This window comes from Molossus molossus, unplaced genomic scaffold, assembly GCF_014108415.1.
Source record: "Molossus molossus isolate mMolMol1 unplaced genomic scaffold, mMolMol1.p scaffold_m16_p_16, whole genome shotgun sequence".
NCBI classification, from domain to species: domain Eukaryota; kingdom Metazoa; phylum Chordata; class Mammalia; order Chiroptera; family Molossidae; genus Molossus; species Molossus molossus.
Genome location: NW_023425351.1, coordinates 68891539 through 68903834, shown reverse-complemented (window position 1 = coordinate 68903834; position 12296 = coordinate 68891539). Strand labels below are relative to the sequence as shown.

Sequence of the window (12296 nt, the reverse complement as noted above, 5' to 3'; positions counted from 1 at the left end):
TGAGGTAGACCCCCAGGCGAGACAGTGCCCACGGGGGTAGAATCATTCAAGGGGATGCGAGATCCAGTCTGGTGGACAATTTCATGGTTTTTAATTCCGTTCTGCCGCCTTATGTCTGATAGAGCCCCACGTTCAGTGTGTGTGTCCTCACTGTGTCCCATGCACTGGGGCCGCCATTCCAGGTTTGCCAACCTGAAGGCTAGCCACCAAGAGTGGATGGCCAGGAGGGCCGGCAGGTGCGAAGTGGGTGTGGCTAGGAAGGCTGGTGGGCTGGGCGTGGGCGTGGCTAGGAGGGCTGGTGGGTTGGAAGTGGGCATGGCTAGGAAAGGCTGGTGAGCATGGCTAGGAAGGCTGGTGGGCTGGGCATGGGCGTGGCTATGAGGGCTGGCGGGCTGGCAGTGGGCGTGGCTTCCTCGGGTGAGCCACATCCTACTGAGGGGAGACTATGTCTGCTCAGCACAGGAAGTGTGTTCAGGCAGATAGATGACCTCACAACTCATTCCCTCTCACTCGGCTGTGTCGACAACAAACCCCACGAAGCCCCTTTCCCGGGTGCAGGGTACCCGCTTCCCCCAGTAAGAAAACCGGTTTGGAAGGCCGCTGTTTGGGTTTCCCTGCTAGGATTGGGAAGCAGCACCCCATCATCCGCCTCCCTGTCCTCCCAGCCTCTGTGGGACAAGCACCCTTCAGTGGACAGGGGCGTCTGCAGTCCAGAACCCTGAAGCTTCAGAGCTCCTGGTTGGCCTCTGCGCTGTTCCCCACGGTGATCCCGTCACAGAAGCCATTGGTGGGTGTGGACGCGTCCATGCTGCTCACCGCCCTGCACACGCCTTATTTCTGAGCGCCATGGCCACCTCCCACGTGCCTTCCAGAGCCTTTACACAGAGTAGCTACTCAGCAATTGCTTTGTCAATGAGCAAGTGAGCCGATGACTCTGACCAAGGCCAGACCTCGAGGACCAGAGGCTGGGCCCCACCAGCAGGGGCCCTTTGGCCTCCCCCACCTACCTTCACGGCCTTTGCTCTGCTGATGAGCCCGTCATCCTGAGAAGTCCCGATGAGCAGATCGACCGTGGCCCTCGGGGCCCTCAGCAGCGCTCTGGCGGGGGCCTCTCGGAGGTACCGGCCGTCGACCACAGGTCCCCAGTAGTGGAAAGGGCCGCTCACAGCCAGGAGCTGCACCGGGTGCAAAGAAATGGCGTTGTTTACACGGATTTTACTCGTGTTTAAAGAAATGAGGTGAAATGGTCAGTGGTACTGCTTTGCTTAATCATAATGAACATGACAGCAGGCAGGCAGGACACCCGGTGACAGAGTCAGGGGTCGGAAGGTGATCGCGCTCGCTCTGTGAAATGCTGGTCCCCAGGGGGACCTTCCAGAGCCCCCTGTGAGGTGACAACATCCGCAGGGAAGAGGGGTAAACCTGAGCCCAGGAGTGTGCGTAGGGCAGGAGGAGACGTTGATCGAGCCGGCGGTGGTGGCCAAAGGCGGATATAACAGGGAACTGTATCAGCCTTGGCCACCATCCGATGAGCTCACATCTGGGGGAGCCGAGGCTCAGACCCACTCCAGGTCTGTAAGTACAGGCTGGCTGCCAAAGGGATCGAGCCACCAGCTCCGATGACACAATGATCCCTGCCAGTGTCCCCTTGGTTCATGTCAGGGCCAGCCAGAGTCTGTGGGTGGGGTCTCTGCAGGGAGCAGAAGGGAGCACACAGCTGTCCTCCCTCAGGGGCAGGGTGGCCCATCTCCTTTGCAGCGTGATCGTAACACTCAGTATGTGCCGTTGTGACCTGAGGAGTGCCACCACGGTCCCCAAACAGACGAGCGCCTGCACACAGGTCACTGCGTGTCATTCTCCTTCTCTACAAGGCCCACGCCCTTACTCCCACTTTACAGATAAAATCCCGGGTGCACAGGAGTCTGTCCGCTACCAGTCCCCACACTGGTCCCATACATGCTGGGCCCATGCACAGCGCCGGGGTCAGGGAGGGTGCATGCTAGCGCAAGCTGGTCATCAACCTGCTGGGTGGCCTCGGGTGGGGCAGGCCACCTTTCTAGGCTTAGTTTCCTACTTGTAAAAATTCAGACGATGTCCCTTCCCAACTTGCATGCGGGAGCCCACCTTGGTCTGGGCGTCATTGAGGACGTTGGCGGGCTTCTGACGGAGGCAGGATGTCATTTCTTGGATGGGCGAGGTGGGGCAGCCAATCTCACTTGACAAAGCAGCTGCCTGCTGCTGAGCCCTCTCCTGGCTGATGACGGCAGCGGGGGACAGCACGGAGCCACCCTGCAAAAGAGCAGACACTGGCCGGTAGCCTCGGTCCTCCGTCCTCCTGCTCAGCCCAGAGACCTCAGGGCACACCCGTCTCTGACCCCTCGTCCACTCAGCAGTCCCAGGACCCTTCCCAGAAGTGCCACAGGCAGCTGGGAGGTGAGGACTGACCGCCATCCCATCAACAGGCTGTGATCTTGACCAGATGCCTCCCTCAGTCTGTCTCCTCATCTATGGAGGGAGGGCACTGGCCAGGGCGATCGTCAGTCCTTGCGATGAACTGAGGTTGCTTGTTAAGGCAAAGGGCTGATGGTGGTTGAGCAGGGACAAAGGTCAGAGCTGGGAAGAGGCCTTGCAAAGGGGGGCACCCCACCCCACTACCACCTCCTGGGTCTCCTCAACAGCAAGCTTTCCTGGCCCAATTAAAACAGACTTGGGCTTTAAGACGATGGAAACCGTCACTGTGAAAGTCAGCTGAACCGGCAAAATCATTTTAACTCTCTTAAAATTTCAGGTTGTTGGGAGCATTTCCTCTCTAAGAATGTAGGTGGTGGGAGCCGGGTTCAGGAGGAAATGAAGCACAGAGAGGTTCAGTGTCTTGCCCAACATCACACAGCTGGTGGGAGCCAGAGCCAGGCCCCCAGTCCAGGCAGCCCACCTCTGGGCCACGCATCCACCCCCGCACCGTGTCACGGCTACTTTTACACCCAGAATAACGTGGTGTGTCCTTAAGCTGAACTGCACCCTCTTCCTCCAGCGTAAAGAGAGCGTCGCACTGGCCGACTCCATGTGTGTGTTTCCATTCTAGGCCCTGCCTTGAGCTGCACATAACAAAAACCCAAAATACTAGGAACGCAGAGCTCAGCTCCTCGTGCACGAACTAGGACTGCAGAGGGTGCCTGCCCGGGGCTGTTAAGAGGATCCCTGAACTGAGGCTAAGGACAGCATTCTGGAAATTAAGTGAGGTGCCCATGCTCACTGGGCCATTCCTATCACCATTATGCAAAAAGGGCAACAGATAGATGCCACCCTCCTGAGAGCCCAGCTGGACACTGCTCCTGGAACAAGGGGGTGCACCCCAGCCCTGCCCCTGGCAGGTGCCAGCAGCCTCTGGGCTTCAGAGTCAGGACTGAGGGCCTCGCATGGAGCGCAGGCACTGCAACGGGATCAGCCATCCCGAGGGCAGCGCTGGTCAGAGCAGACACCAAAAGGGCCAGCAGAGGGCCCTGGCCTGTCCACAGGAGTCAGGGACCCAAACCTCAGAAGCTAATGGCAGCACAGCGTGGACACCCTGTGCTCCAGGCCTGACTTCCAACTTCACATGATGGCCACAGGCGACTCAGCACCTTTTCCTCCAGGGGCACCTGGACACAGGCACCGACTCCACGCGGCTCCTCTGGGGTGAGACGCCGACATGTCACTGAGCCCACCTCGACGGGGCGGCATCCGCATCCTCGGCATTGTCCAGCCATTAATGTACTTAAGCCTCATGACCTTCCCACGAGGCAGACACACGGCCACCTCGTTTCTTCGATGAGGGGGTTGAGGCACAGAGGGGTGGTGAGTGGCGGGAGAGGGGGATCTGAAGGCGGGCAGCCGGGTCCAAGGCCAAGCCAGGACCACCAGTTCCCTTCCACATACACCTGGGAGGTCCCTGGCGACAGGGGGCGACACCAGGATCGCTGTTACTTCTCCTTTGCGGTCAGGCCCAAGGAGAGACCCCGAGGCCAGAGTCAGGGCCGAGGGAGAAGGAAGCACAGGGTGGGTCCAATACAGCCACACCGTGTCTGGAGCGCCGAGCTGCTCAGAACAGGCTGGCGGGTCCACGGACCCAGAACAGAGGGGCAGCATACGTGGCTTCCTGTCCTCCGCCCACTCAGCGACGCTGAGGCTCCCGCCACGGGCCAGGGCACGCTGGCTGCCTGAACACGGACCTCCAGCAGGGACTCGCTCTGAGCCCGGGCTCCTGGCGAGAGTTGGCAGGGATGGAAATAAAGTGCCCAGCGAGCCGAGGCTGGGACTTCGGCAGTGGTGACACCAAGCAGGGTCAGGATGATTGCCTGAGGGCTTATCTTTCCAACCAGGAGGGGCCGCTTCTCTCAGCATCACTGGGGGTGCTTTGTCTTCTCTCTCTCTCTCTCTCATACACCCCACACACACACACACACACACACACACACGGTACTCGAGGTCAAAGCCCCCATTCGGAATTGTGACTTGACCTGGCTCACTGCGGGTGGCGGCGGTGAGGGCCGGGAGCCTGGCCTGGCCACAGAGGACTGCAGGGACCTGTGGATTTGGGGTTGGGCCCTCTCCTGCTTTCAGCGTCACCACAGCTATAAAAAGCCAGAGCTCCGATCCGCCGAGGAAGCGGTTAGAGGCGTGGGTTAGACAGATAGTGCAGGCGGGCACAGAGAACTTGCCTCTCGCCGTGTTTTGTTTGAATTGATCTTTCTGAAGGGAACCTTTCTCCTTGTGGAAAATCAGTGGTTAAACAAGCTCACAGCCCGCTCAGCCCTGGCTTGAAACCCTTGTTGGAGACAAGGAGCTGGGGCAGGGGTGCTGGGAGGCGTCACGCAGAGAGCAGGGGCTTTGGGGGCAGAAGGAGCGGTTCAAACTCCAGCCCTGTCACCCGCTGATGAGGTCACCACGGGCATGGGCACGGGCTGGCACCCCAGGGCCTCGATTTTCTCATCTGGGGTGAGAATGATAAACCACACTTCTCCGTCGCTGGGAGGCTGCACAGGGGTGTCCCCCGCACGGGCTGGGGGTGGGGGTAGTGTAGTTGGTGTGGGTGTTAGGGCTCCCGGGACCTCTGTGGGGTTTGGAGGGGCAGCGACCTGCCAGCCTGCCAGTCACAGCGGCAGCCCTTTGGCCCGGGTGGTTCTTTATCTAAATCTGACCTCGCTATTCAATGGCAATGAGTTTCCGCTTGTTTTTTGTTTGCTTGTTTGCATTTTTTTAAACTTTAAAAATAGTGCAGAGCAAAACCACAACTGCTGACCACTGCTTTTTCTCCCCAGAGGCTCTGAATGTTGTGGGGTGTCTTGACCTCAGTTAGCCACAGACTGAGGTGACCTCAGTGAGTCACCTCAGAGCCAGGACGTGCCCTGTCCGGGCACACACACACACTCAGAAACACACAGTTACAGACAGAAATGAACACTCACACAGATACATAATTTTTTTTTTTATCCTCACCCGAGGAAATTTTTCCATTTTTTGTTCAGATAGAGTGGGAGGGAGAGAGAGGAAGAGAGAGAGAGAGAGAAACATCGACGTGAAAGGGACACATTGAGTGGCTGCCACCCACACGACCAACCAGGGCCGGGGACAAACTGCAGCTGAGGTACGTGCCCTTAGTGGGAACCGAACCCGGGTCTCTCTGGACCGCAGGCCGACGCTCTAACCGTCACACACACACACACACACAGACACACACAGTCACAGGAACATACACACATACACTCAGAAACACATAGTTACAGACAAAAATGCACACTCACAGAGATAGTCACACACACACACACACAATTACAGACAGAAATGCACACTCACACAGTCGCACATACACGCACAGGCACACAAACCCACACCCAGAAACACACAGTTAGACACAGAAATGCACACCCACACAGATAGTCACACACACACACTCACACACACAGTCACACACCCAGAACACGCACATCCAGAAGCACACAGTTAGAGACAGAAATGCACACTCACACACATATAGACACACACACACACACGGACTTTGTTGAAATGGGTGGACGGGTGAATCAAAGGCAACATGGGTGGACAGATGGACGGACGGGTGGGTGGATGGGCGGATCGATTAATCCTCTTGTGTGAGAGGCATTTGCACGATGGGTAGTGAGGGTAAAGCGGAGCGGGCATTCTATCTAGCCTAAGCAAGAGACAGAGGGTGGTAATCCCCGGGAAACAGGGCAGGTAACCCCCAGGCGACAACTAGACAGCGAAGGCTTCTGGCTGTCACATGCTGTTACAGAAAGTGTGGCTTTCGGCATGTCACTGGGCCCACGGAGGGCATGGTGGCCCAGTCGTGTTGGCTTTCTATACTTCTCAGGACATTGTACCTGTTCTCCAGTGAGTCACTATGAAATGTGTAATTAGAAAAGAATTTAATTACACCGAAAAGAACAACTCCAGACAACAAGATAACTGACTCGTCAAGAGGAAAAAACATTCTCATGTCAGCCAGTCAGAGGACAAGTGCCATGGCCAAGCCCGTCTGAGGACACTGCAGGAGGGACGCAGGGGGGACAGAGGAAGAGGCCTGAGGGAGAGGGGGCGGCCCTGGCTGAGAGGAGCGGTCCCCACAACAAGCCTCACTGTCCCCCCAGGCTGGCCAAAGTGGCCGTCCTCTTCACGCTCAAAGAAAGGCGGGGGACTCTTGTTCTCTATCCACCTCTTACCTTCGTCTATTTACAGGTAAAACAGGGCAACCTTTGCAAAGTTTGAAAGCAAAAACAGCAGCACCGAATTCCAGGTAAAAAGTGCAGAAGAGCAAAACAGAGACGTGAAAATGACAGTCCTCCCAAGCGAGAGGGGCCCGTGGACTGCTGTCTCCCATTCGTGTGTTCGTGGGTTCACCTGCAGGAAACAAGTGCGAGCCGATGGGCTGAACCGGTCTTCGTCACCTCCCAGTCCCTGGGGAACCTCACTCTAGTCCCCGACCGTTTGTGACGCCCGTGTGCAGTCTGGCTTTTAGGCTGCCGGGGAGAGTCACCGGCAGGAGCACCTGCCAGTCACGGAGTGTGGCAGACTCCAATGCAGATCCCAGCTCTGGCTTGTGGCTGCTGGATTTGGGTCCTCCTTCCTCTGTAAGAAGGAGCGTGATGATATTGATAGCTTCCCCAGAGGACGGTGGTGGTGAAGAAATGGGATGCTTTTCATATAACACAGAGGTGCATTATACGTCGCAAGGAGTCCATAAGCGATAGCTATTGTTTATCCCTTTATGATGTTTTAGGCGACACTGCGATGTACATCTTTATAGCTAAACCTATTCTCCTACTCGTGATCATTGCCTTATACCAAGGAATTGCTGGGTTAGGAGGTATACTTTTTTTCCCTGAGAGATCAAAACGTACTGCAAGATCTTATTTTTACGTAACATTTTAACGATTTTCCATTAAACATATACATGTGAAAATCTTTAGCAAAGGAAAATGTTTTTGTATTCTATAGGTGGTATTTTAAGCGATGTTTCTTAGCCTCCATGGGTAACTTTAAAAATCGTTTTCTCGAGATGTAACGTATCATACAGTTCACTGGTTTAAAGCATGCAAGTCAGTGGTGCTTAGTTACATGCACAGAGCCCTCTAACCAGCACCATCATCTAATTTTAGAACATTTTCATCATCCACAAAGAAGCCAGGTACCCGTCCGCAGCCATTCCCTATTCCTCGCCCTCGCTCCCAGCCTCAGGCAACCACTAATCTACTTTCCGTCTCTCTAGAATTGCCTGTTCTGAGCACTTCCTATAATTGGAATCATGCAATCGGTGCCCTTCCGTGTCGGATTTCTGTGACTTCACCCACGTGGGTAGCAGCATCAGCCCTCCCTTCCCTTTTACATTTGATTAACAGTCCATTGTATGGATGTACAGTTCTTTACCTAGTCATCAGCTGATGGACCTTGGGGTTGTTTCCCCTTTTTGGTGATTATAAATAATGCTGCGACGAACATCTCCCAGCTGCATACCCGGGAGTAGAACTGCCGGTCATGTGGTCACTCTACATTTGACCTTTTGAGAAGCTGTCAAAATGTTTTCTAAAGCAGCAGGCAAGGCACACATGTTCCAAGCTCTCCCCATCCCCCATCCTCGCCAACACTTACCATCTTTTTTTTTTTGAATCATTATTACAGCCCTCCTAGTGGCCATGCAGTGGTATCTCATTGTGATTTTGATGCTCGTGTTTCTAATGTCTAACCGTGTTGTGCATCTTTCCATGTGCTTACGGGCCATTTGTATGTCTTCCCTGGGGACATGTCGACTCCAGACCTCGGTCCATTTTCAAGGTCCATTTTCAAATCGGGGTATCTGTCTTTTTGTTATTGAGTTGTGAGTATCTTTCATAAATTCTAGATACAAGTCCCTTACCAGAGATATGTTCTGTAACATTTTCTCCCATCCCAAGGGTTGTCATTTTACCTTCTTGATGGTGCCTTTTGCAGCCCACCTTTTAAAAATTCTGATGAAGTCCACCAATTTATTTTTTACTATTTGTACTTTGGGAATTATATTTGAGAAACCATTGCTTAACCCAAGGGCCAGGAGTCCCACCTTACATTCTGAATATATATATGTTAAATGAGGGATGGCACTGTCTCAGTGATGCCCTTCAAAAGAGCTCCGATTTTTTAAATATTTTTTTTCTTTATTGATTTGAGAGAGAGAGGAAGAAAGAGAGAGATAGATAAAAAAAAAAAACATCGATGAGATAAAACATTAATTGGCCGCCTCCTGCATGCCCCCCACTGGGGATCGGGCCCACACCCTGGGCATGTGTCCTGACCGAGAATCGAACTGGCGACCTCTTGGTGCAGGGGTCGACGCACAACCACTGAGCCACACCGGCCGGGCAATATACATATTTTTAAACCTTTTTTTTTTTTTTTTTTTTACCATGTCCTCTCAAGCTGCCTACAGGAAAGTTGTACCTCAGAGTTCTTTTATTTGCAGCTTAAATCACCCCGACTGCCTACACCTGCAGGAAAGAGAGGGCAGGTCGCAGCAGGTCGCGGGGCCTGCTGTGCTCTGAACCCCGTACACACTGCTCACCATCTATGCTCAGGCAGCCTCTGAACCAGGGAGCCATGTCTGGGCCCCTGTTATTAAAGAGCCTCAGAAAGGGCACGTGACTTGCCCAGATCACACACGGCTCAGGAAGTGGGTTCAGCATGTTCGTCTCAAAGCCACCGCACAACCAGCCCCCAAGAGCCAGAGGAACCGGGTGGCAGGGACCCTCTGCCCTCACCCTCCCTTCTGCAGACAGTTTGGACAACATGCCCCATTCGCTGCGGGCAATGACCGTGGGGCCCCCCCAAGGGAGCGCCTCCAGGCACGATGGGGACACAGAGAGGAGCTGGGCCTCGGCTCCTCTCATTTGTCCCCCGGTTTCCTGCAGACTCGACAAAATGCCCCTTCCATCTGTCACCAACAGAGCCTCGGAGCGCCTCGTCCCCTGCTGGCTGTCAGAAGCCAGCAACATGCTTGGCACTTGGCAAGCACTGACGGCCCAGGCAAAGGGATCGCCCCGCAAAGTGACAGCTGAGCGGTGGCCGAGGCGACGCGGCCCCTCAGTTCACGGGGAATTTAAAATGCGGACCCCCACCTTGCTCCTCCCTTGTCATCCAGCTCTCCACACACAGCTGGGCAGAGGTGGCCTTTTCACACCAGTTCCGTGATTGTAACTTGTAAACGTGCCTGGCTGTTTCTTTCTAGTTATTTCTCCCTGTAGCTTTGATTCCCAACGAACGCCCAGCCCGAGAGGCTGCCAATGAATCCCGCTGGGGTCCCTGAGGACAAGCCATCTGCTCCAGCTGACCGGGAGCCCCTGGCTCTGGCCTGTCCTGTATCTGTGTCCTCGGCCTGAGCCTGCCCCACCCCCCTACTTCCTGTGTTCAGATGGCTCCTGTCCTTGCTCCAGGGGTGTGGGGTCTGAGCCCAGCCCCACCCTGTAAGGGGGATGTCCCTGGTGGCCCTGGGCCCACAGCTGAAGCAGACCCTCTCCCCAGATCCCATCCGTGGACACTCCCAGGGACTCCTGCTGAGGTGCTGGTGTCTCTAACTAAACAGGGACAGGCTGGGTCCTCGTCCTGCTCCGCCCCTGGCACCCCTTCCTCGTCATTTCCGACACCATCCCCTTCCGTGTGTCAGGTAACACCTTGTAGAAGGAACGGACACGGCAGGGCTGTGGGATGAGATACATTGTATTGTATCCTGCGCTGACGACTCGGCCAGTGGCTTTGCTCTCGGGCCTTGGTTTTCCCATCTGTAAAGTAGGCACATCAGAGTGTCTCCAGCTCTGGCTTCAAGAGCATGGGCTACCGGCCCATCGGCCCAGGTTCAAGCCCGACATTCCCTCCTGCCGCTGTGTCCTTAGAAAAGCTATTGAAGTTCTCTGAGCCTCAGTTTCCTCGGGGTAAAATGAGGATGAGAAGAACATTCATGGGTTGAGATGAATTGGTGAGGTCACACGTACACTGCTGCCATGAACTGGCTTTCCAAGAAGCAATAGCAAGCACTGCGATCATAATCTCTCGCAAAGTTCTTGCAAAAATTAAATGAAATAACAGACTTGGAAGATTGAACCTGCCAAGCACTATACAGAGACGGGTTATTATTAATTTGTAGTGTTATTGCTATTCAAGATAAAATAAAAAACAATGAAGCATTCTTCCATCTCAGGATCCATTTGGAGGTTGAAATGTTTTGGTCAATGTTTTAAGTGACTGAGTGGGTGTGTCCTGTCCTGTCCCCTCGGCGGCGGTGCTCCTGGGTTTTTAGCTGTGGTTCAGAGGTAGAGAAATAAACTCTGGCAGACAGTTCCACACCCATCCAGACGTTTCTACGTGGATGGCACCCTTTTCTATTTCCTCAAGGCGAGTTTTGAGCTTGGTCTTCTGTAGATGACGACGACAAGATTCTGTCAAGAGTGCAAAGGTGTGTCTCCCAGGGGTACTAGGGCACCCCAGAATGAGAGTTAGGGGCCGCTTTGCAAAGTCTCCCTCATTCTGCTACAGGTCTCACCCGTATTGGCGCTGCAAAGCACATTTAGTGGTGGTTGGGCAAGTTTTATCGTTACTGTTTTTTTATGAGATGAAAATACCGGGTGGAGCAGTTGAGACGCCTGGCTTTGGTCTGGTGGGGGACTCATGGCGGGGGCCTCGTCGCTCACCAGCCAGCCGTCTGCTGTCCCGGACGCATGCAGCCTGTGCTGCTGGAAGGGTCTGTGATCAGGATAATTTCATCCCGTCTTTGAGCTGCAGAGAACCAGAAGGCAGTGAAGGTCTTAAGAGAGTTTATAATCTATAGGCTGGCCGGGCAGTTTAATCTTCCTTTTCTTTTTTCACTTATTTGTTTGTTTATTTTAAAATCCTCATGTGAGAATAGTTTCCCATTTATCTTCAGATAGAGTGGGAGGAAGACAGAGAGAGAGAGAAATATCGATGTGGGAGAGACACATCGACTGGTTGCCTCCCGCACTACCCCAACCAGGGCCAGGGACCAAACTGCAACCGAGGTACATGCCCTTGGCTGGAATCGAACCCGTGAATCTTTGGGCCACAGGCCAACACTCTAACTGCTGGGCCAAACCTACCAGGGCCTTCCTTTTCTGTTTTAACCTGCTCCCCCTGTCTCTCTCTCCCATCAACCTCCCTTCTTCCCAGTAAACAATGAACAGTAGTGTTGGCCATGGGAGATGCTCGGTGTCCATCACTGACGAAATAGGCAGCCCCTGTCTTCGCGGAACTTCTGCTTCTTGGAGCTTAGAATGTAGAGGGGGAAGGGTTGTCCTAAGAGACCCTTCAGGGGGCATGGCACCCAGCGCCACCAGGCACGGAGTCTTCGTCCCGGGAACACTGACTGGCCCCTGCTCCCAAGCAGAGTTCACGAGACCTGCGCCCTTCCCAGAACACAGGCCACATATCTGCATGGAGAGGAGATAAGATGTGATGTTGCAAAGCTCCCTCTTGGCCCCCTTTGTTTAGCAATGACGCCGGTCTGCTCCTTCGTGTCTCTGTCGCGCCTCGGTCTCCCAGATAGAGCGTCCAGGACGATCCACTGGTGCGCGGGAGGAAAATGCTGGAGTGTTTACTCATAAGTGCTGAGTAGTCTTATTCTTCTCAAGTGCCTTTATATTTAGAATGTATATGTTAGTAGAGTCACCGGTGCATATACTTAGTGACCGTGTGCACATGCAAACCCTTTCTCCTGTCGGGTCCGTGGCAGAGGAGTTTGGAGGTGGTCACGCCAGGCCACAGGA

At 54.3% G+C, this 12296-nt stretch overlaps 1 protein-coding gene across 1 annotated transcript in view; it reads right to left on the bottom strand.

Annotated features, from left to right (window-relative positions):
- The window catches only part of TG (thyroglobulin), a 183715-nt gene that overhangs the window by 24149 nt on the left and 147270 nt on the right, over positions 1-12296 (bottom strand). Inside the window, exons 42-43 of the mRNA XM_036263690.1 lie at positions 2125-2289; positions 1008-1175 (exon numbers count right to left, since the gene is read on the bottom strand). Of these exons, the coding sequence (XP_036119583.1) occupies positions 1008-1175; positions 2125-2289 (333 nt within the window). The remainder of the gene's footprint in view (positions 1-1007; positions 1176-2124; positions 2290-12296) is intronic.